At 38.4% G+C, this 24,355-nt stretch overlaps 3 protein-coding genes across 4 annotated transcripts in view; 1 reads left to right on the top strand and 2 right to left on the bottom strand.

The window, feature by feature from the left end:
• The window catches only part of elapor2a (endosome-lysosome associated apoptosis and autophagy regulator family member 2a), a 44,341-nt gene extending 37,770 nt beyond the window's left edge, over positions 1-6,571 (bottom strand). The window contains exon 1 of the mRNA XM_017725399.2: positions 6,318-6,571. Within this exon, the coding sequence (XP_017580888.1) occupies positions 6,318-6,422 (105 nt within the window). The 5' untranslated portion in view covers positions 6,423-6,571. The remainder of the gene's footprint in view (positions 1-6,317) is intronic.
• Positions 6,572-7,799: 1,228 nt separating this feature from the next.
• tmem243a (transmembrane protein 243, mitochondrial a) lies at positions 7,800-9,904 on the bottom strand. 2 transcript variants are annotated; one of them, XM_017692875.2, is made up of 5 exons: positions 9,815-9,897; positions 9,213-9,398; positions 8,989-9,039; positions 8,652-8,756; positions 7,800-8,458 (listed from the first exon to the last, which is right to left on the bottom strand). In XM_017692875.2, the coding sequence occupies exons 2-5, from the start codon at positions 9,372-9,374 to the stop codon at positions 8,336-8,338; spliced, it is 441 nt and encodes a 146-aa protein (XP_017548364.1). In that variant the 5' UTR covers positions 9,375-9,398; positions 9,815-9,897; the 3' UTR covers positions 7,800-8,335. The 2 variants fall into 2 exon arrangements, with proteins under 2 accessions (XP_017548364.1, XP_017548281.1); XM_017692792.1 differs by having other exon boundaries at positions 9,213-9,904.
• A 264-nt stretch (positions 9,905-10,168) lies between these two features.
• gan (gigaxonin) lies at positions 10,169-23,551 on the top strand. Its single transcript, XM_017725528.2, has 11 exons — positions 10,169-10,619; positions 12,007-12,121; positions 12,239-12,589; positions 14,542-14,762; positions 15,108-15,229; positions 16,417-16,529; positions 16,955-17,107; positions 17,213-17,349; positions 18,402-18,536; positions 19,139-19,248; positions 20,538-23,551. The coding sequence occupies exons 1-11, from the start codon at positions 10,426-10,428 to the stop codon at positions 20,717-20,719; spliced, it is 1,833 nt and encodes a 610-aa protein (XP_017581017.1). The 5' UTR covers positions 10,169-10,425; the 3' UTR covers positions 20,720-23,551.
• The last annotated feature ends 804 nt before the right edge of the window (positions 23,552-24,355 follow it).

The raw sequence follows: 24,355 nt of genomic DNA, 5'->3' as shown, positions 1-24,355 counted from the left end.
GATGTCCTCTACAAACTGAGCATCAGGGGTGGATATATTGCTCTGCCATCACCTCACTCACTAATATGCTACATGAAATGTGTAGGTGTGCAGAATTAAGCTAGTTAAAAGCCATTGTTAACGCTAGCTACCTTCCCAAAACAAGGGCCCTGTCTACCGTTTTTGGCACTAGAGTTCAATTTTTGTCCCATGTCCCCAACTAATGAACCTTTTCAAAAGCAATTAAGTGACTTTTTCTTTAAACCAAAACCTGTCTCATAAAAAAAGGGAATGTTCCATTCATTATGATGAATTTGCATCATCTTTATTTACTTAACTTCATTTACTTAACTATTTAATACATATATCACTATATATTGATTATTGGTACTTGGTATGCAAAATGTGCACCATCAAGCTAATGACTTTTACCTGTTACCCAGGTTTAAGCCCTGTTATTTCTTTTTATTCATTTTGAGCCCTGTTATTTATTTCTTTTATCATACACAAATATTTAATTTGGGTAGATTGTTATCAAAACTGTCAATGTGGTAATAAAAATCACTAGTTAAAATGACTAATACAAGAAACAACCTGGGGCTGGAACATCATTTAGATGGGACAAAAGGTTTTGTTTTTCCAGCTAAATTCTAGTCAGCTATAGCAAACAGTTGCCTGCACTGGACAATGTAAGGAAAAACAAGCCTTTCACAGCAAGCCACATAAACTGCCAAAAAACCAAAAAGTGCCAAAAGTACACCATAAACTTCAGCACAAGCACTGCATCAGGAGCTTCATAAAACAGACTTTCATGGCCGAGCAGCTTATGACTTGCAGTTTATGCACTATGCCAAACACATGGCTGGAATGGTGTAAAGTACGCCACCACTGGACTGATGAATAGAATGATGGAGTGATGAATGACACTTCAGTATTTGGCAGTCTGATGGACAAATCTGGGTTTGGCAAATGCCTGGAGAATGCGACCTACAGGAATGCATAATGCCAACAGTAAAGTTTCTGCGTCTTAGAGTTTGGGATCGGCCCCTTAGTCCAAGTGAAGGGTAATGTTAAAGTTACAGCATACAAAGACATTTTAGATAATTATGGGCTTCCAACTTTGTGTCAACAGTTTAGGAAGGTCCTTTCCTGTTCCAGTGTGATGGTGCCCCTGTGCACAAAGTGAGGTCCATAAAGACATGGTGTGAAGAGTTTGGTGTGGGAGAACTCCAGTGGCCTGCACAAAGCCCTGACCTCATTGAACACCTCTGGGATGAACTGGAACATTGATTTCTTGTCCAAAATCAGTGTCTGACCTCATAAGCACTCTTTTTACTGAATGAACACAGTGAATTTTGGAATGGCCTGTCCAAGTTCATTTAGGTGTGACAGACATGGGTCCACATACTTCTGGCCTTATAGTGTATATGCATGGAATTTAGATTAATTTAGACGCATTTAGGTGTTTTTTTTTTTTTTTTGGCCATGTTATTCGGTGAAAAAGCACCAGTCTCTGCCAAGTCCGAGTTGACAGACTACCAGCTGGCCAACATGAATCAGCTCACCGTATCTCATAAACCAGCCATTTTCTGCAATATTCGTTTTTAAAAAGTAATTCTAAGAAGAATTTTTAATGTTGTTTGGATTTGATAAGAGTTTGTATATATTTTGCTAACTGGTAGTTGGCTAGTTGGCTATAGGTGCTAAACTAGCAGGAGCTTTGCAGGTTGCTGACCCAGTGTTACTATCCCACACTGCACAGTGTCATCCCTTCAGTTTCACTAGAATAAGAAGAGCATCAGAACTGCCCTTGTTTATGACTGACCCATAACATGATATTTAATTAGAGACCACCTAGCTGAATATGTTTGAAATATGACAGTACCATGCTGTCAAGTCAGCCTTTTTGACAAGATATTTGTGTGATTTACTTATGCTATGTGTACCAGTACAATTACAACTAAACAACTATGAGTACATCTTTTGTAAACAGCAAACATTACATTACATCCACATTAGAAGACAGCCCTCAATGCCTGATTCATTTAATCCCTATCCCTATCTTTGTAGGCTCTGGTCTGGACAAATAATATCAACCCACTCATTCTATTAAAGATTCTTTGTGGGTCACGTATAAAAAACATAGATCCGTTTCTCTGCACCTTCTGCTGCAAGATTAGCCACCCTGTTTCAAATAAACCTTGTTCCATAATGTTACGCTGTTGGCCCCACCCTAATGGAATGATTGACGATGATGTTGAAGTACATTTCCAAAGTCATTTTATCCCGACTCGCAAAGAAGAGAGGTGCTGTTTTCCTTTTTACATTTGAATTTTCACCATCTTTTGAGCTCAGTGTTCTCACTGATGCCATTTCAAATGCTTTAAGGTAAATTACATCTTACTCATCATTTTGACACCATTATTCATAATCATGGGTAGCATAACTACAAAGTTTTGCTAAATGCAAACGTAGGAATACATTGCCTTTTTTTTTTTTTTTAATTAAAGGAAAACGGTCATGTAAACAATGAACAACAGCTTTTGGCACAGAAACAAGATAAACATGTAAAACACAGGATAGGCCCTTTCATTATATTTACTGCCCAAGTAAAACAATCGCTACAGAGTGAACAATTGACTGATAGTCTATGAGGCACACTTGCTTTGACTGGCTAATGCAAAAAGTGAAAATTGTTGACTCATTTCTTTAATCATGCTCAACTCCCCTGTTCTCCTCTGGTGTTGATTGAGATAGAGGGAAGGAAAGGCTGCCATCAGGAGGAAACTGATAAACCCTGAGAATGCCCTGCAGGTCAACACAGAGCATAGCACAGCTTTACCTAGTCACACTGCACTAAACAAACAGCTAGCCTCAGATCACACTGTATCACATCTACAATGGCCTACAAGAGTGCCAACCAAATGCATACTGTGGGAAGGCAAACAGAGGACTGCTTGGTTAATGATCATTACAAACACTGCAAAGCCACAGGAAAAACAATGGTGCCATTAATACAATAGAGCCTTATCCACGTATCAACCCACACCCAATAACTTATGATAACAAATCATAGTTCAAGAATGTGGTATCCACCTTTTCATTTAAAAGCATTTTTCTGTCAGGAACAACACAACATGCATTTCTCAGAGACGGCTGAGGGTGACTACATGGCTGTTATCTCCAAACTGGAAGCCAGACATTAAGCTTTAGTCAAATTGAGGCTGATTAAACTTCCTCAATGCAATCAGAGCCGTTCAGCAGGTTAAACTGTATGAATATAAAAAAAGTCATAGAGCAAAATTAACTGATTTAACTAGATAACCTTCTTGTCCGGTTTGCACATTGCACATTTTTATAAAAGGTTACTGAATAAGTGTTTTGCTCTTCACAACTCCAGCTTTTCTTTACCGCCCCAATGCGATGTGCCAGAAACCTTTGGCCAGATTAAAGAGTGAAGACTAAATGGAAATTTAATGGTGAAGTAACAGAGATATTGCAGTCCACAAAACTAGCCCTTAATGATAAGCGTCTCAAGATTAGAACAGATGACTAAACTTAGTTCCTTCCAAACTCCATGGCAACCTTATTTGCCTAAGCAATGAATTTTGGATGAAATTTACTGCTCATCAAATGTTTATGTGAATTCTGAGTTTTATACTGAATTCTAACTACTGTAACATCATATGTCAGACAACTAAAGAGCCCATATCAGAAAAGAAAAAAAATATTCCTGATAAAATCTGATAAACATTGTTAATGTTTCAAAACATACCATCCCCATTTCATACACTCCAAATATGGAAACTAAGCTGCAAAAACAGCCTGTTTTGAATTCATTTATTTTATGTCACCTTAAAGCACATTTAAATACATCTGCCAGTTCAGTTTATAGCAGTCAGATTGAAAGACTGATGTCAGGTTGTCATCCTTTTTTTAATTTTGAAAGCATGCATTAAAAACCTGGATAAAAAGCCAGAAATAAAAAAATTGATTTAAAAGATGTGCTTGGATGAGGTGGAAAGGTTGGTTTATCAATTAAATATGAAAGCAAAAATTGTGACAGAAACCATTTTTCAAATAAACAATGACAAAGTGTGAACAAAAGACATGTGCACTACGCACAAAATGGGACAGCGTCTTCATTCATCACTAAAGAGGCCACAATTCGCCCTGCTTGCATTATCTGAACTGTTAGGATTACAACCATGTGTAGCTGACAGAGGGCTGAAGAAAGTGGTCCACTGACAGATCCTTCCATTGTATATGCCACACACAGTGATGAGATTCTGGTCTTAGCCGTAAGCTGCGAGTGCGTCATGTCATCTTCAGTAATTTGCACTTAACCACTGATTAATCTGCATTTCGTTTTACTGACTTTTTGGACAATGAATTAAAACGTATAAAAAGTTTGAATGGACACCCAACTAAACCGAGAAACAAACACACAGACAGACAGTCCCTGCTTCTCATTTTCTCCATTATTAGGTATATTTCCTATTTAATGGTCCTGTAAGTAAACAGCAGGAAAACCTGAGCCAGTGTCTGAATCATGGTAGTAAAGTGCTGGTTATATTTAGATCTGTGTGCAGCTAATGCTACTTAAATTCTAGTGCATCTGGAAAGAGAAAAGCAGCAGGCAGAATGAGACACCCACTGTTTTTTCAAGTGACTTGTATATACTGCATATGTAATTGTAAAATACATGTGGTTTTATATTATGAAAAATCAATATTCATCAATAATTTGTCTTGATTTATTGCTCATCATCCCAGTCGTCTTCCACACAAGTCCATCACTCTTCCATTTTTTTAATCCTTCATGTATCTTCTACTCCTTAACCGATTTAACAACATCCTGTAAAAATGCACATGGCCAAAATCGTTCACTTTTAAAAAGAATGGCAATAATTTTACAGGACACTATGATGTATTATTGTATAATGTATTGCAATGTATATAATGTATTATATTGTAGACTTCACTAATGCTTTTACTTCACCAGTGACTCAGATAAGCAAGTAACCAAAAGTCAGTTTGTTCACATTTAATGGACTGTACTGTGTCTGCTGTGTAAGGAGCCACTCCTTACAAGCAGGAAGAAGTGGTTTGGAGTGTGTGAATACTCACTGTAATGCACAGTCCTGCTTTCAGCTGTTGTGCAGCATTAAATTGTACAATAACCTCTTTTCATTTTCCCCTCCTAATCCACACAGCCACCCGCGGATGTGCTCAATTTTAAAAGGGAGCGGTTTCAAAGGGACTATTTTTAGGCCTCCTATCAACGAGCACTTCAGTAGGGGGACACATCTGTGACCGAAGTGGTGAAAAGCACCACTTAACTCATCCATTAGCACAATATTAGAGATAACACTAACTATGTCAGAAATGTAGGCACTGCAGAGATAACATTCATATACGAGATAAGCCGAACCCCCTGAAGTAAAGTGACACTGCCGAAATTGACCCAAGCACGGTGCAAATTACAACCTAAATCAATTTCCAATCCTCCATGCCCCTCTGAAGCACAATCATAGGAGAAGTGATTGAGAAGAGAGCGTGGCTGTACACTAGATTTACCCCAGAAGCACATAAGATATTAAATATTTTTAAGTGGTCTAATAGAAAACTGCAGTCTTACTTGATTAAGACCATTTTCCCTTACTCAGTTACTCCTCACATTAAATGAATATGTGTGCTCTGTCACAGTTTAATGGGCAGCACCTTATATGACTCAGCTGAATATTGGTAGTACGGTACAACCTGCTGTTTAATCCAAACAGATCCAAAGGGTCACCAAAGGATGTCACCTGTGCTCTGACATACAGACTATAGTACTGCAAAAAGGTGAAGCGTTCCACTTGAAAACTTAATCACTTTAACTCTTCATCCCACTTGCAGCCATATTTGTTTTCCATGACAGCAAACTTTCTTCCTACTAGGTAGGTCCAGCAGAGGGAGGGGGGCTTCACTATAGGCACTTATTGGAAATACTGCACTTGACAATATAAGAATGAGGTATAAGTGTTGAGGTATGAGTGAGAGACTGCAGAACTGTTGACATTGGGGGAAAAAAGACAGAAATAAATGTATTATATGCTACGTTCATTCATAAATATGGGGTGCAGAATACATAGGTGGAAAGCAAAGCTCCTGTCCTCTTAAGAACATGCCTCTGTCTCTGTTAGACACTGTTTGGCTCACTGTAAAGTTTCACAGTCGTATTACTGTCTCGCAGCTGGTTTCGTACGCTGCACACCAAAGCCATAACTGAGAGGCAGACATCAGATTATGTAGAATCCTCTCAGGAGAGAAAAGTGAGAGTACGAGCAGGCTCACCTCGCTACACTGAGCTAGGCTGTCAGCCACGGCCATCACCCACAGGCTGCTGTACATCCAAGCCAAACACTTCATAACACGCATCGCTCTCTTCGGGTTCTCCATCGTCCGGGAAAGAAACAAATCCAGTCCAGCATCCAACAGCCGCACAGGCGCGGACGGAGCTCAGTGCAACCGGCCTGCAGCTCCTCTTCTCCGCCTTCATCAACTCTCCCTCGCCTCCTCACAGGCTTCGCTGTGACGTCAGCTCGGGGACTGGACCACGCTGTTAAAGCCACACTGTGGATTTAACCCTTCAGCAGCTAAATTTGGTGTAAGGCGTGTGATAAGATGGCAGATCATTTTACATGGCATAACGATTTGAATTGTACTTCTTTTTCATGCTCTTATTAACAAAGAAATTTAGTCTGTTGCTTTGTGACAACAGACAAGTGACAAAAAGACAAGATTTATTACGATAAAGGAGAAGTCCACCATTTACTTCAAATGTAAACAGGGCCATTCAGAGAGGTTTGATGTAAAATGATTCATTTTAGAGAAACGTGCTCAGATTTCTTTCATAGTGGTGATAGCAACCAGAGGTTTGCCATGTCTACAACACAAATATGGACATTTTATTTACTATCCAGAACCACCAGCGAACCTAAACGGGCCTTCTGAGTGTTTACATGTAATGCTGTTACATGTAATAATGATAAATCTGAAAAATAAGTTTTCTTTGAGGACTACTTTGCCTCCGCCATGAATGGATAAAGATCCAATTTAAGCCAAAATATGTCACAAAACGGTTATTTATGTTAAAGAAACTATAAAACCTATTTGGCACAACGTGTCAGACATCAGGCAGCATCTAACCATTTCATCTGCCAGTTTTCCCCTGAGGGTCATCAGACGTCTGGTTCCTATCACTACCACTGTGAGCACTCCTGACTCTGCATGTTTCTCCGGAAGGGAGAATTTCACATCAAACCTCTCTGAATGACTTTGATTACATTTCAAACATTTAATCATTTAGAAAAACCAACGGAGTTCCCCTTTAAGTGGTAAAACGTGCGTTTTAGCCTTTGAGCCATGACGTCTTATTTATTATAAATAATAAATCTTCAGATCTTAATTTCCTATCTCCCCAACTTGCCTTGATTTTGCTTGCTCTGTTAGCCATGTAGCTTCACATGCTATTCGGCTCTCCCTGTATATTTAGCTATGAAACCATGGGCTACAAATCAGGCAAAGGCCAGAAAAGCAAATAAGAAAGTTTCATTCAGCTATTCGGAGGCAAACGTAAAATCTGAAGTGCTCCGTTAATGTAAAACAAAATAGCTTTAGGCTTTGAATAAAAGAGTAGTACACAATTAGACACGTGAATAAAATCTGGAGAGTGCGCAGTAAGAGCACGTTCAATTAATATGAGCCTTTTCCCTGTATGTTACTCAATGCACCACTAGAGGGCAAACAACTCACAAAAACATCAGAAACCCTCAGTAATTGTATCAATGTTTTAATACAAGTCTGGCTTATATCTGATCATTTTGCTTTGTCATTGTAGCAATCATTGTTCTTGAACACACAGCAATGCATACAACACAGAACAAAAAATATATACATATACAGACAAGAAAAAACAACATAATTTCCTAAAACCATGATTTGCTTATTAACAATCTTCCCATTAATATATTTCAAGTAATCTAGGATAAGCAGAAGATCAGACATTGTAGTCAAAGTAATACCTGAGGTTTGTGCATTCTGCCTATTATACTGTACACTGTAGACAATTACTTATAACTTTAGTTACATAAAGCAATAACTGTAATCACACAATCAGTGCAATCCTATAAACAGAAAGCTTTCAGCATATACCTCAGCATCCTGCCTAACACTAACATATTCACTGCATTTCTGTCTGTTCATCCACAGGGTGAGTTACTTTTGGAATGCTGTCATGTTTCAGAAATCACAGTAAAAAGGGGCAGATGTAATCATTATGGAAGTGTGGTTTTTAGGCATATGTGTAATTGTCATCTCCCAACATTATGGAAGTAAAGATTTGCACATAAACACAACAGGATGATGGAGCCAATGGTGTAATAGATGAGGTTTCGAAACTTGGGCTCCAAGTCTCCTTGACGATACCAAAATATCTGCAAATAGACAAAGAGATGTTATTTTGACTAAGTCAAAGTGATGTTATCACAATAGCTAATCAACATTGTGGTCCGTTTTTATTCTGATTACAGCCCTGTTCTGTCTGACAAGCACATGAAAAAACTTTTACTGTTACTGTGTATCACAGAACAAATGTAGAGCGAATGGAGACCTGATGACAGAACTAACCAGAACCAACACTGAGAAACAGATCATGACAATGCAGACTACAAAGAAGATGTTTAGGCCTTTTGGATGAGGTGTAGGAAAGACAAATGAACTGATGATGGTTACCTGGTGAGAAAGGGAATGGAACACAGTTAAACATCAAGACTGTACATCAAGCAACTAATATCCAAGCACTCTTTTACATACTGAAGCTTCAAGCAATTCATCAAGACTGTGGCTCACCTGGTATATTTGACTATGCAAATACAGTGTTAATAACAGGAGCTCAGTCTATTTATCTGTATGTGGAAAAGGGACTGTGTGATTTAGGACGGCTGGAAAACAACAATTTACTTACTATGACTAAAAGCGATGTGAACCCACCAACAGCAAGGTTGACGAATCGATCCTGAAAGAGAATAGAATTTGCATCGCACTTACAACCACCACTTCTTTTACACATAGAACCAAAGGGCATTGCTCTTTATTCTAGGGTACTTCACTAGGGTACTCTGATATTAATATTTCGTTTTTTCACCTCTCCAGACTGCACTGCTCTTACAAGAACTTTTTCTTTCTCACCCGGGTAGAGGTTTCTCCAAACAGGGGCCTGTTGTCCAGTGTGCCGGTGCCATAGGTGCGCGGCATGTATTCGTCCATGTTAGCCGTAGGGCTGAGTGGACTGAAGTCCTGGTCATGAGGACCAGCTAATCTCTGAGCCCGACCCCAGCCTCCTGCACTCATGACGCCTGCTGGCTGCTGTCATTCCTCCAAGAAAAAAAAACACACACACATTCTTCTGGCCAGCCCCCAACACACACACACACACACACACTTTCCACTGAAGTAAGGAGGGGAACAGACTGTGTGGGACGCTGTTGAGGAAGGTGTGTTTTTTGAAGGAGATAATAGAGGAGGGACTACATTTTTAGGGATAAGGCTCTAGATGCATTAGGGTGCTGTTGGTAACATATTCCTTTAAGTGACACCAATAAACATTTACATTATGTGCTCTTTTTGTCTGAAAACAATATTACAGGGCACTTATTTTGAAAAAGGCTCAAGACTAATCTGGGTTAAGTCTAACACTTCTAAGAGGTGCTAAAGCGAGTTTGACTACTGGGAATAAAATGAGGGATAGTTAAGTTCATCTAAGATGAATAAAAGGTAACCGCCTCACTCACAATAATGAGAAAAAAACGACGATATTAAAGACACAACCTAGACAGAAAAATACCAGCAGTGTGACAACAGTACGAAAACAGCGACACCAGCTACAGATCTCAATGTTGTCGACCAGTCGATTTCAAATTTAAAGTCCCACTGGTTGATAATTATGTTGGTGCATTTTGTATTCTTGTTGCCTGAGAAAAACAAGATTATACTGTTGTGTTTCTGCTTATAAATGTAAATAATTTTAAATATGTATTTCTACATATTTTATTTATTGTTTGCTTTTTTTTTGCTTTTGAACGTGTATTGTACGCGCATAACTCTAGACCTTTATTGTGAAGTACAGGACATGTTTTCTCTATCCGTCTTCCTCTCCCTGCAGGGTTATTGCTGCACATTTAGCAGACGGTACTCTCACAGATTGATGGGAACCACGAAAACAGCAGAAGCTTGGAGTTACAGTTAGTCAGCTGGCGGCGGGGATCCGGTTGATCATTATTTCTGGCACTAATAGATTTGAATCGGGCTGTCCATTCAGGCTATGTGCTGTGGTTAATGTCACACCCAGCTTAAGTTCCTCTACCAGCAGCTTGGGTTCTTCTTATTTTAACTGTTTAACAACATGTCCGAAGCTGGGACTGAGGGTGGAGCCGATGCTGGTTCAGCTGTGTCGGACCCTCAACACTCCCAGAAGCTTTTAAGAGCCCTGCGGTCCTTCAGACAAGAAGGGAGTTTTCAGGACGCCGTACTGGTGTTGGAAGGAGAGCAGCTCCCTGTCCAGAAAAACATTCTGGCTGCAGCGAGTCCATACATCAGGTACCAGAACACGAATGTGTCAGCAGTATGTTATAACAGGTGGCCTTGTCCTTCGGGAAAAAGCTCGTCATGGTGCTTGTGTAAGTGTGTAAGTGCTCAGACATGCAGCAGCAGAGCCTGAAGCCAAAGTACATGAGCAGGGTGTGCCAGCAGCGGTTGTTGTTGTCAGCTGCTCTGATGGTGCTCAATGTGCTTCAAACATAAGCCTGTAGTTTCGTATGAACCCCTTTCTGTATACAGTTTGTTTAGCACGAGAAACCCTGCCTTCTCAAGACAAAGCTTCAGTATACCCGCTGAAGCTTCTTGTGGTAGCCAACAATATAACCTAGCTTTCCACCTGTTAGGATAATAGCGGGTATTGTTGGCTGTAGCATGACAGGTAACACTGGCGCCTAGAGATGTCACTATAGCACTTTTTCATTTTCAGTACAGTGTTAAAACCTTGAGTATCGCCTGATACTTTCAGCATATTATTCTTTAAAAACTATTAAGCTTTAAAACGAGCTCTTTTTAATTGAAGCGCTTTACTTAAAGGGGAATTCCACCAATTTTTCAAAATGTAGTTCAGTCCTTGAGATGTAAACAAAGTCATTCAGACTGGTTTGATGTGAAGTGGTTCATTGTAGAGAAAGTTGCAGACTCTGATTTCCTTACAGTGGTAGTGATAGGAACCAAAGGGGCACCACGTCTACAACACAAGCATACTCATTTCATATAGGGATTGTTTTGCCTTACAACGCCCTGCACATGAATGGATTACAATAAATTGATTAAAAGACGTTTTAAGCCAAACCTTGATCAGAAACCTGTCATAGAGCAATGTGTCAGACATCAGTGAGCATATATCTAACTAAGATTTCAGAGGCATTAAACTCTTCAGACATCTGGTTCCTGTCACCACCACTGTGAGCAAGGCTGACTCAGCATTGCATCACAAAGTTTGTGCTGTTTCAGGATAGATTTGTTACAGGATCAAATTCTTTTTTTTAACCACCAATGTGCAATCTGTAATATCCTGCTGATATTCATCTGACATATCAGGTCAGGTCCTATTGGATTGGTGTCATCTCTCAGTGTTGTCAAATATATAAAACCGATTTTGTTGCAGGTACACACACAAACCATTCTATTATGATCCTACAACTTTACAACTTCATAGGTTTCAACAACATTTTTTTACAAAGTTGTACAAATTGAAGAAAAGTAACTCAACTGTTTGCACTCTATACATAACCTAACACAACTGTTAAACAATCAGTCCCTGAATTATGTCATATAAATCATAGATGCTGTCCTTTGTGGCTATATCATCTCTACCAATAAATAATTAGGGGTCATGCACATTAAAACAAAAAAAAAACTTCATTTTTCCCTACCATGTTTACAGGACCAAGCTAAATTACAACCCACCCAAAGAGGATGGATCCATATACAAAATTGAGCTGCAGGGCATCTCTGTCCCCATCATGAAGCAGATCTTGGACTATATATTCAGTGGAGAGGTGATTCTTTGTGTGAATTTCTGCTCTAAACAAATGTCTGCATCATACTATTATGCCAACATGTTCAAGTGTGAAAATGTTGTTAAAATTTGTGTCTCTGACTCGCTTTGGTTGTAGATCACTCTAAATGAGGACACTATCCAGGATGTGGTCCAAGCTGCTGACCTGCTGCTCCTCACTGACCTTAAGTCATTGTGCTGCCAGTTCCTGGAGAGCTGCATCACTGCTGAGAACTGCATTGGTATCCGACTGTTCTCTCTTCACTACTGCCTGCACCACGTCCACCATGTGGCCACCGAGTACCTGCAGACACACTTCCGTGATGTAGTGGACACTGAGGAGTTCCGTGAGCTGCCTCCTGATCGGCTGCGCGAGCTGTTGTCCATGGAAAAGCTTAACGTGGGCAACGAGAAGCATGTACTGGAGGCGGTGGTCCGCTGGCTTGCACACGACATCGAGGCCCGGCGGGTAAGAACAATGGACTCTACAAATGCTTTCTTAGAACATATGGTCAAATATACTGCGTTGTACAGGCCCACTCAGAGATTGATTGTTTATGGTCAGACTTTGTTATTTCATCTTCTCAATCTTAATTTTTTTAAAGGTAAAAATGTCTTATTGGTTTACATTGCATTTGCATTCCACAATTACTTATATGTAATTTCATAATTGCATAATTAATTGTATAATTTAGGAGCAAATGATCTGTCAGCAAGTTTTGATATGACTTCTAGCACACAGTTGGCAGTCAGTTCAGGTTTATTTTGGCCAATCTGAGTATTTATGCAAAAAAATAATTCATGTGAGTCAGCCAAGCACACTTTGTATTTGAAAGGTTTTTTTCTAGCTTCTAATAAAATCAGCCAAAAATGACTGTTTGTCATTGCACCTCATTATAGTTGTACAGTGCAGTACATAACATTCAATTTACATTTAGCACTGACAGGTAGTCTGCGCTTCAGGGTTTTTTTCCATTTGTTTGTTTGCATTTCAAACAATAACAAAAACATGGAAAATTGGAAAGAGTTTTCTTGCCACAAAATAGAAGACACAACAAATCTTAGTATCTTCTGTACTACTTACAAACACATTTGTTGTATCGATTTAATGTTAAGAATGTACATTTTGAACAAAATTTCTCAGCTTGTTTCAGTCAGTTATACTTGTATAAATGTAAAGGTAATGTTGCTGTCAGGACAAAAATCTCTCTTCTCCGTCTTTGTTATTTTTTCATTTTTTGACATAATTTAAAATAACCATCTGCCAGTAGTGATATAAACCAGACATCTGAAGCATTCAATGAAATGTCCTCCAAAAGCTTCCTCACAGAAAACCATGCTGAACAAAAACACATAAGCAACACATTTTGCTTTCATTTTGTAGCACATTGATCAAAATAGAAATCCAGATGCTAACACAGGAAATCTGTTTCATGTGGGGTTTATGTAAAATATTTTCAGTAGAAACGGTTTCTTTTATGTTTTTGATCAGTATTACAAAAAAAGGTTAAGAATACCTCACCTAATGTCTGAGGTGTTGTTTTGTGATATTCTTTGATGAACATTTTTTAAAAACTCTTGTGGCAGTGGGGTACATGCACCCCCACCCCCTTCTTTACCATTATCAATATTACATTATACACTCACGGGGCACTTTATTAGGTACTTTATTAGGTGCTTGTTAACACAAATAGCTGATCACATGGCTGCAACTCAATGCATTTAGGCATGTAGAGGTGGTCAAGACAACTTGCTAAAGTGCAAACCGAGCATCAGAATGGGGAAGAAAGGTGATTTAAGTGACTTTGAATGTGGCGTGGTTGTTGGTGCCAGATGGGCTGGTCTGAGTATTTCAGAAACTGCTGATCTGCTGGGATTTTCATGCATAACCATCTCTAGGGTTCACAGAGAATGGTCCGAAAAAGAGAGAATATCCAGTGAGTGGCAGTTGTGTGGACAAAAATGCCTTGTTGATGTGAGAGGTCAGAGGAGAATGGGCAGACTGGCTTGATATGATAGAAAGGCTAACTCAAAGATAGATAGATAGAATGATAGATATGATAGAAAGTAACTCAAACAACAAATCAAAATCTCTGAGGAATGTTTCCAACACCTTGCTGAAAGTATGCCACGAGGAATTAAGGCAGTTCTGAAGGCAAAAGGGGGTCCAACCTTTTACTAGCAAGTAATTATTTAATTACCTAATAAAGTGTCTGGTGAGTGTATATTACATTATATTATCATATTATATCTATATGGTTTCTGTCACCGCCACTGTAAAGGGTCTTTCTCTATAATTTATACAATTTACACACAGCAAGCTACTCCAAATTACTTTGTTTACAAAGTGAGTGAATTACATAGAACCAAACATGTGTGATATGTACTGATTATTTAATTCCTGCTGTTCCCTGGATATAGGTGCACATGAAGGAGGTGATGTCTGCAGTGTGGGTGCAAGGTTTAGACCAGAGCTATCTGCAGGAGCAGATGCTGGGAGACCCTCTCATGAGGGAAGTGATTGGACAGTGCTGCATGGAGCCTCTGGGAGGTGCAGCACAGCAAGGGGAAGCACTGCTCGCTGCCTTCAAACCGCGTGGCTACTCTGAGTGCATCGTCACTGTAGGGGGTGAGGACAGGGCGTGAGTATTAGAACATAATGCAAAATGTCTGTAGAAATGTTTGGAGAAGGCAAAGCATGAAGAGTATTTATAGCTGTTTAAAATTGGGTTGAATCTGATTGAGGGCCCTAATATTGTAGTACTGTAATTTTCCAGGTTTTATAATTGCAGCAGACCATAGTAAATCCTCAGGGGGAGGCCGTGTGTATGTGGGTTGATTAAGTTTAAGAGACTAAAATGGATTTTCAATGAGAAATCTCCATTTAAATATGTAATTTTATACAAGGGTAGGATTCATCTGTGCAGGCCCACTGGCTCTAGGTACTTTTTAAATCAAGTGTGTTTCCTGCTTTATTTCCTGTTCAGCACTCGGAAGCCCTCTGCGGTGACGCGCTGTATGTGCCCCCTCTATGACAGAAACCGGCAGCTGTGGATTGATCTGAAGCCCATGAATGAGAGACGCATTGGTCATGGGGTGGTGACTGCTGGTCAGCGTTCTCTTTAAAAAGATTGGCTCTGCCTAATGCTTCTTTTCATGCACACACAGTAAATAATATCAAACTCAACAGCTAATGCCAATAACTTTTTTTAAAGATTCATTTGGTAAAAAAAAAATAAAATAAAAATCTTCCTTTGGTTAATCACTTGCATCCCTTATTGGCATGTATGGAATATGCCAGTATTACAGCCTAAATGTTGGCAGTGTGATTGCAGACATAATCAATCACAGCAGTTCAATTTTGATGCATAGCAGCTTTCTGATTTTTGTAAGTTTGAGCCATTTTTAAAGTAAAATAACTTGTTGCAATCAACAACTAAGGCCAAGTGATTTTGTGAAAAAGTCATGACATAATCCTCTGAAATAGTGTTGACTGGTATCTTTAACAAATGACATGACAATATTTTCCAAATGGATTACACTATCAGATCAAGTTTGCACTAATATTTAATGAAGTCTGAGGAAGCCTGACGTAGCCTCTTTCTGCAAGCCCCCTACAGACCTTTCTACTGGCATCACTTTTGAAATTGATATTTTGAATGAATATAATCAAATTAAATACTATACTTTTCCCCTGTTACTCTGTTCTCAGATTAACTAGATTACAGTTGGCTGTGTGTGAAATATTGTGGCTGATAGTGAAAAATGAGGGGTGAAAGAGGAGGGGTGAGAGCCTACTGTGAAAACAATTCACACACCTCCACAAAGAGACTTATTTTCACACACACATTTACATACATCCACACACTCACACCTAGGGGCAATTTAGCATGTTCAATTGGCCTGACTGCATGTCTTTGGTCTGTGGGAGGAAACCCACGCAGACACAGGGAGAATGTGCATATTCCATATAGAAATGGTGCTGGTTGCCTGGCTGGAAATCAAACCCAGGCCTTTCTTGCTGTGACGCGACAGCACTACCTACTGCACCACCATGCTGACCCCTTACTTATATTTAATATATTTTAAAATTGCTTAGTTTGTTCCAAATAAAATGTCGGTCAGCAAATAACATGTATTGCAATTTACTATTTTTGTTATCTATCAATATCGCTAAAGCTAAGTCAGTTTTGTTGTGACCCCAGTACCATTGCATATTGATATGGGTACTATAGTAGACCACATAACTCTTTCTACAGTGGTTTATGGCTATTGTTTTTCCATATGTCCAATCAGATGGGTGCCTTTTTGCAGTTGGAGGAACGGATGAAAACAAAACTGTCTTGAATAGTGGAGAAAAATATGACCCAGAGACTAACACCTGGACCCCTATCCCACCAATGAAACAGGTATCATTATTTCATCTTAAACATAGGTAATAAAACAACAACTAAATAAGCAGGCTAACCTTCAGAAAATACACAAAGCTGTTGATCTTCATTAGCTGTAGGTCTCTTCCTGTTTTCTCTTCCTGTATAATTCTATTATCTCCACTAGGGGCAGTGCACACAACCTTTTCAGTAGGATGTAGAAACAACGTGCAACATCAGGCTGCCTCAGATGTTGTCATGAACACAAAAAGATAAAAGGATGGATGTTATTGGTGTATAATGATATTACCTGGAATGCACAATGACAGAAACAAGGCACACCATTCTACATGCTGCAAATTGCATTTTTTTTGTTTGCCAAGTTTTTTCCTTGTGCTTTTGTGAAAGTTCTCTCTGTTTAACACCAGGAGTCAGTGTTTTACCATTGTCTACTGAACGAATAGGCGAGGCGGCACTTTGGTATTGCTGAGCTGGATGGGATGATCTATGTGCTGGGTGGAGAAAATGAAGACACTGAAGTTCTCCTCACGATGGAAGTGTTTGACCCTCACTTTAATACCTGGACAACCCAGACCAGCATGACCACAGTCCGAAAGGTGACACAAACAGAGAAATGTTTACCACAGCTGGATCCTTCAGCCTTTGTGTAGTTCGTGCATCCTGTTGAATATTATTGTAATATATGCCTTTCCAATCCATAGTTTAGTTGTTGTGCTACCATGAAGAAGAAGCTCTATGTGATGGGAGGAGGATCTTATGGGAAAATTTATGACTCTGTGGAATGCTATGATCCTAAAACTCAGCAGTGGACTACGCTCTGCCCTCTGAAGGAGAGGAGGTATAAGTGCATGCAGTGAAGGTCACTGATTGTATTGAAATGGAACAAAAAAAACACTGGAATGAAACAAATAGATGTGGGCACTGTGATTATATACTTATAACAATTCTGATTTGGCTATTTAAGGTGTTGCTCTGTTGTTGGGAGATTGTTAGTTCGAATCCCGATGATGCCAGGAGTACAGGAATACTCAGCATAACAACACATGACACATCATGTATGAAAATGTCTTCAAGTATCATGCCATATTTTTGCCATATTGTCCTCCCATAGAAATAAGCTCCACATGGAAAAGATCACAATTATTTACTATCAGTGGTGCTTTGCACAAATCTTAATATCTGTTAAACGGAAAAAATGCGATTTGGCAGATTCAGTTTGTATAAAAGTATATATGAAACACAGACTGGAACACAATTATGTGCACATAATAGAAGAAAGGTTTATACACAAAGATTAGTGGTCATGTTTTTAGTGCTCTTGTCAGTGATCACAGTGTTGCATGCCTGTGTACCCGCATGTGTTTGTTTATGTGCTTTAGAAAGAGCTGCGATGTTTATTTTTGGCCGTTTCTTTCAGATTTGGTGCTGCAGCATGGGTCAGTGGTGGTGTGTTCATGTGCACATTTGTTTGTCTATATACAAGCGAAAGTGTAATGTTTAGTTTATGGATGCACCAATATGGGAAATGAAGTCAGATATTTGATATTTTCATGTACATATTTGCTGATGCCAATACATAAACATTTACAAAAATGTAGAAATTGGGACCAAAACTGTGTGGATTAGCATTATGGGGAAATAGAACATATTTATGTAAAGCTACAAATGCATTTAAAAGAATACAATGGAGGTGCTTTAGCAAAGTAGCCCAGAATCCCTTACACCTTCTGTTCTTCCAGAGTACAATAAATACATTATCAAATATTGGTTTGAAATATGGGACAAATCTAGACATCTAACTGATGCAGAGTTATGATTTTAAGCAAATATGTGATGATGCAGATAATATTCTGATATCATCATGCGTTTAGGTTTCGTTGTTTTCCTCAGGTTTGGCGCTGTGGCTTGTGGAGTCGGTCAGGAGCTCTATGTGTTTGGAGGAGTGAGGAGCAGAGATGCAGATAATCCAGAGTCCAGTCAGATGACCATTTGCAAGTCGGAATTCTTTCACGATGAATTGAAAAGGTAGGCTTTTCAAAATGACAGTCACATGAGACTTTATTGCTACAATATGCAATCTCACTTTATTTAAACAGCCTATAATAGATGATCAACAAATGCTGCAAATTAAAAACAAACTTGCTGTTAAAACTGAGGTGATTTTTAACAGCATTAGTGTTAGGATAAGGGTAGAACCAGGGTTAGGGCTGGGTTTAGGTCTAGGATCTGAGTAAATGTTAATTTTAGGCTTACAGTTAGGAATAGAGAAAAGATGAGGTGAATTTAATAGATGTTTAGTTTAATGTTAAACATAAGGTAAGTGTATCATATCTGATATAAAACCTTGTATCCCCAAAATGCCACCTTTACTGGATAAGGAAAAGACATTGTTCATTTTTAATGGAAGTCAGTTTGATGTGTTTTTTCAAATTCATTTTGGACCATTTCTGTTGATCCATTCACACAAAGAGTAGCAGAAATTTTCAAATAATGTTTAAAAACAACAAAAATAGAGAGACAAGGTTTTTGTGAAACAGCAACAATATACAGGACATCATCAGTGGACTATCCAAATAAACTCAAGTGTGTTTCTACAAACCTCTCGCTGTCCCAATCTCTTGCTGCAGATGGGTGCTCCTTGATGATCAGAACCTGTGTATACACACTACATCATCCTTTGTATACGGTGCCGTTCCTATTGGTGCCAGTATATATGTGGTTGGAGAGCTTGACACAGGTAAGAACAGGCCATGCAGTTTCATCAGCTGTTCTCTCTTTCTCAAACTCTCCTTTCACCATGTCCTTTTATCTGAGTTAGCCGTGAAGGAGTGAGTTAATTACTGTTTGCATTTTATTATCAGTTGTATTAAAATAATTACTGTATGTGTCTGTTCATAGGTGGTGCCTAATGTGTTCAAAATAAACATCTAAGAGAAATTTTTAAAAACATACAGTGAAGGGAAACAAGTATTTAGGACCTTTTTTTAACTTAAATATTTCATATTTAATATTCAATATCAATAATAATATTCAATAAAATCTTACAATGTAGTTTGTACTCATAAATATGAAAAAATAGCATGTATTCAAAAGCAAACTAATATATGTTCAAATACAAAACTGGCATGGGAATAAACTATTCATACATTACAAAATGTATGTTAGTACTTTGCTGAAGCAGCTTTGAGACATCTGTGAAAAGATTTAAAACACATTTTGCAGCATTGTGGTTAAATTTTGACCCATTCCTCCAAGCAAACCATCACTTGCCCAAAGTTACGAGTAATGGTTCCATTACTTTACGAATACATACTATTTTTGATCTTATGTTTAATTACAAAGTCAAAAAATGTTGTTTATGTGAATTTGAAGAGGATATATGCACTGAGTTTCCCCTCACTGTATATCATGCTTTCTTGTGAATTGAGTTTCCATCTAGAGCTTACACTTAATGTAGTATTGACTACTGTGCTATGGTGAGTAATGATATAAGGAAGCAGACTGGATAAATAATCACATATGGTTTTTCGAGCTTTCACTGAAGTAATGACTCACTTGATAAAACCAAGGTTAGACTACTTGTGCACTATGTAAGCTGAAGTTCAGCTCATCAAGAGATGCTGATATTTTAGTTTGTTTAAATATAGTCTGATATGTGCGCTTCATTTCGACAGAGCTTGTACATAAATAGCCACAGATAAATGCTAATGTTTGCTCCAAATGGTAAATCAAATCCCTGCGTTTAGACAGGATAAAGAAACGTACTTGAAATGTGTCACCTTTAAACGGTTACCTACTTTTGTATACAAGCAGCTTTTTTTCAATTCATCAGTTAATTGGATAATGGTTTTACAGGACGTTTGCATTTCATCTTTGCTGGAAGTGATTTTAATCACTTGGCACAACTAATATTTACCTTTTTAGTATATTTACCTATGATGTTAAATGGAATAGCATTGGCCATTTTGCTCAGAACGATAATGTAGTTTACATTGTTTCTTTTCTCTCCCCTCTACGCGTGTGCAGGCACTAGTTATGATTATGTGCGAGAATTCCGCCGCAGTACAGGCACTTGGCACCCTACTAGACCCCTCCTGCCCTCTGACCTGTGCAAGACTGGCTGTGCCGCCCTACGCATCGCCAACTGTAAGCTGTTCCGGCTGCAACTCAAACAGGGCCTTTTCAGGATTCGAGTGCCATCCATTTAAACCAAGTGCAAATCCATACCCCTGGTCACTTGTCTCTCAGCTTCCTGTTTGGAAGAAAGTTGCATGTGGGTCTTGGGAGTCACTATAGCTGTAACCGTACATGGATATTGGGTGAGAATACTTGAGGTATATAGGGACGTTTGGGCCTCTTTTGTTTACTTTGTTTCGATGCCTTCTTAAGAGAATGTATGTACACAACCTTCTTGTTTTCTTTCTTTTTCTTTTTTTAACTGTTTGGGAGTTCCGTATCATAATTTTGATAAATGGTAGCCTAAGTTTAGCTGCTTTTTTAAAGGTTAATACTGTAATTTCAGTGCAACATAGGGTGGTTGTCGCTTGCTGCTGCTCACTTAGGCAAACACTAATGCTTATTTGAGAAATGGATGATGCTGAGAAGCTTGTCGTTGCTAGACAACAGTTTTTTTTTTTTTTATAAACTGAGTTATGCAATAACTGAAGTTGTGGTGAAAGACCACGCCTGAAACTCCTCCCTCCTATGTCTATTTGCCATTACTATTCTCTGTTACGAGTTTTTGCTTGCCCCCCCCCTTGGCTCCATGATTTCTACATCTTCTCTAGAATCTGCAGAATAGGGGTTCTACTGCAAAGCTAAAGCTATCCAGAACAGAGAAGTTTTTCCCCCTCTACAGTTTACAGTCAAAATTGATTGAAGGCGTGGTCTGGACCTGCAAGTTAATTAATTGTCTTAAATTCAAGTGTCCTACCGATGGGACCGATTTTTACATGTCATTGTAAGGATGGTGTGAAGCGTGTTATGAAAAGTATTTTGACAAAATGGTGGAGGATGTGGATATTTGCATACATACATACATACATACACACATGTATGTATGTGCAAGAATTGGTTACCCTTTTCAGGCTTTTGCATTTATGGTACAGTGTACAATATACCTCACAGAATTAATTATACATCATATTATACACTAGATTGGGGTATAGGATGATTCAAGTGTTACATGTTATTTTTTAATATTTTATGTTTTACATTTACAGTTGGTAGTGTGATCAGTACGGATAAAATCTTTCTCTGGGATTCTTGAAACAACTACTTGTCTCCCTTTTTAGTCATTGTATGTATTATGTGTTTGACCCTTGAACTGGCTTCCCACTCCCTGCAGACGGTTTTGGCATCTGGCGACCCCATTTGTTCTGTGCACGTCACAGCTGCTGCTGTCCATTCTAATTGAAGGCCCACACATTACAAATTCACTTCTACAGAAACGCACTTTCACATGCAAGCACTACATGAGTGAAGCAATTCACATCTAAACACAATACATATATAAATAATGTGTTGCACACCAGATCACATGGTCCTAACCAGTGTTACATGATCATTGAACTTCTGTCTTTTGCTTACAGTTTCATTGCACTAGACCATTGAAAGAATATTACTGTAACATCATTAGATAGATAGATTAATTTATTGTTACTAATTGTGGAAATTTGAGGGAAATTATTACAATCATAATTCTATCCAATAAATTAAATAGATTTGAAGGGAATTATTATATCTAAAGCTACAGATGTACTGATAAATTATAGACTATTATCATAAATGGACTTGTAAAATCTGCTGTAGGTCAAAGTACATTAAAGCTACATAGCATTCCTGCTGGACATCAAAATATGTTGTTCCAAGTGTAAAGATTAACATCATGATTTCAAACTCATATTCGATACGATCATAATCTCAGGTATCTCATGTGCTATGTACCTTTGATTTATCAACACTGTGTCCAAAATCATATTTAATAACACTCAGCTATGCACCTGAGTTTGACGATTATTGTAGCATCTGAATGTTTTTTCTGCATATAACCATGTCGGCTTTCAAAGTGACTCAGCTGTTAATCTCTTTATCATCCTGCTGACAAACTTTTCTCTTCCATCCCTCGAGAAGTTGTGGTTATGTACACGATGACGTATTTGGCCTTTTATCATTTATTTGCTGTTGCTCTGAACTGTGACAATGTTCAAGACTGTTGACATTAAAATGGACCAAAGTAACTGCATGGAACAGTGTGTGCAGTCCAGTATGGTATAAAACAATCATTCACAGATTTGTTTGTTTTTTAATGAAAAAAAAAATGTTTGGTTCAAAGACATCACATTGTTGGGGAAGACAGTTCCTGTTCATTGCTTTTATTGGACAGTCTTTCTTAAATTGGCTGAGAAATTTAGCTTTGTATAATACTTGCACTATTATATGAGACAGCATATAATAGAGCCTGATGTAAAGTAGGACTAATCTAGCATATTTAATGTAGCAGTAAAACACAGAAATTGTCATCTGTACTGAACCATTCTGACAGTGGTGTTCACGCCCAGTACTTTAAACATACAGTGTGCTTGTGCATGTGCAAACACATGATAACTATCAACACACTCCACATTCCTTCATGTGCCATTGTTTACAGTACACTGTAGGCTCTAGAGCCATAGACGTATTCTCACACAACACCTAAACAAGCACCTTGAGAATGAAGAATTGCACAATCAAGGGTTTATTTGGCCCTGTACGCATCTCATTTTGCTCAGAGATGCTCACTTCTTTGCCAAAAAAAACATTGCAGTTATTACTATTACATTGTCAGCAATAGTAATAAAGGCACTACCAGATGCTTGATGTATTAAGGCTTACTAAGATGGACCACACTAAAATTGACAGAGATTAAAAAAAAGCACCTTCATAAATGATGGATTCTATAGAATGTAAGGACTGTCACATTAAATGTTTGACTTTTTGTCATTTGTATCTAATCAGCAACAAACATTAAATGCAGAATTAAAATGAATAATTTCTCATGATGGATGTTGTATGCTTTCTTGTGTGGGTAGTAGAGATGATAAACAGGATGTGTAGGCTTTTTCTCATGTGTATCTGTGTATAATAGCGTAACCCTGTGGAGGTATATGTGGAGAAAGTACATTGGTTGAGATTAATGCAACAGGATTACCGTAGATAATAAGGACGGTGTTCACTCATTTACAATGAGTCACTCTCATAACAAGAGTTAATTTAACAAGAGGTATTGTGACTTGGGACTCTGATAAGTGGCTAAAAATCAGATAAGGGAGAGCTGGCCTCTTGTGCCCCATATTAGGTGCTTGGGAATTAGGTCCTCTGTGAACCAAAACAGCCTAAGTATAACACAGAGCAGGCTAGAAACGTTGTGCTCAGAATATTATCCCATTGTGACCCTTTGGTCCCTTATTTAAAAAATTGGAATGATATGTGAAAAGTTAATACAGTTACTAAATTCTGTTTGATCAATATAAAATTAAAAATGGTACAAAATTTTTTTTTTACCTCATGAACTTTTTTTTCCCCCTAAATACACTCTTATTGCAGATTTGATTTGATGCCTGCAACTTGTTCCAAAAAATCAAGCATGATTATGTTTACTACAGTGTTATTGCAGCTTTCCTTTTAACAGCAATGTCGTAATCATTTGGGGACTGAAGACACCAACTGATCCAGTTTTGAAAGTAGCATTTTTTCTTCAGCAGTGTAACCCTACAGGGTCCTCATTACCATATTCTACTTAATAAGACATGTTGTCAACACATGCAGAATGTGGTTTGGTGTTGTCACTTAAAAAACATGGAGGT

The sequence above is a fragment of the Pygocentrus nattereri genome, chromosome 7 (assembly GCF_015220715.1).
Source record: "Pygocentrus nattereri isolate fPygNat1 chromosome 7, fPygNat1.pri, whole genome shotgun sequence".
Lineage (NCBI taxonomy): Eukaryota > Metazoa > Chordata > Actinopteri > Characiformes > Serrasalmidae > Pygocentrus > Pygocentrus nattereri.
This window is presented reverse-complemented; position numbering and strand designations above follow the sequence as displayed.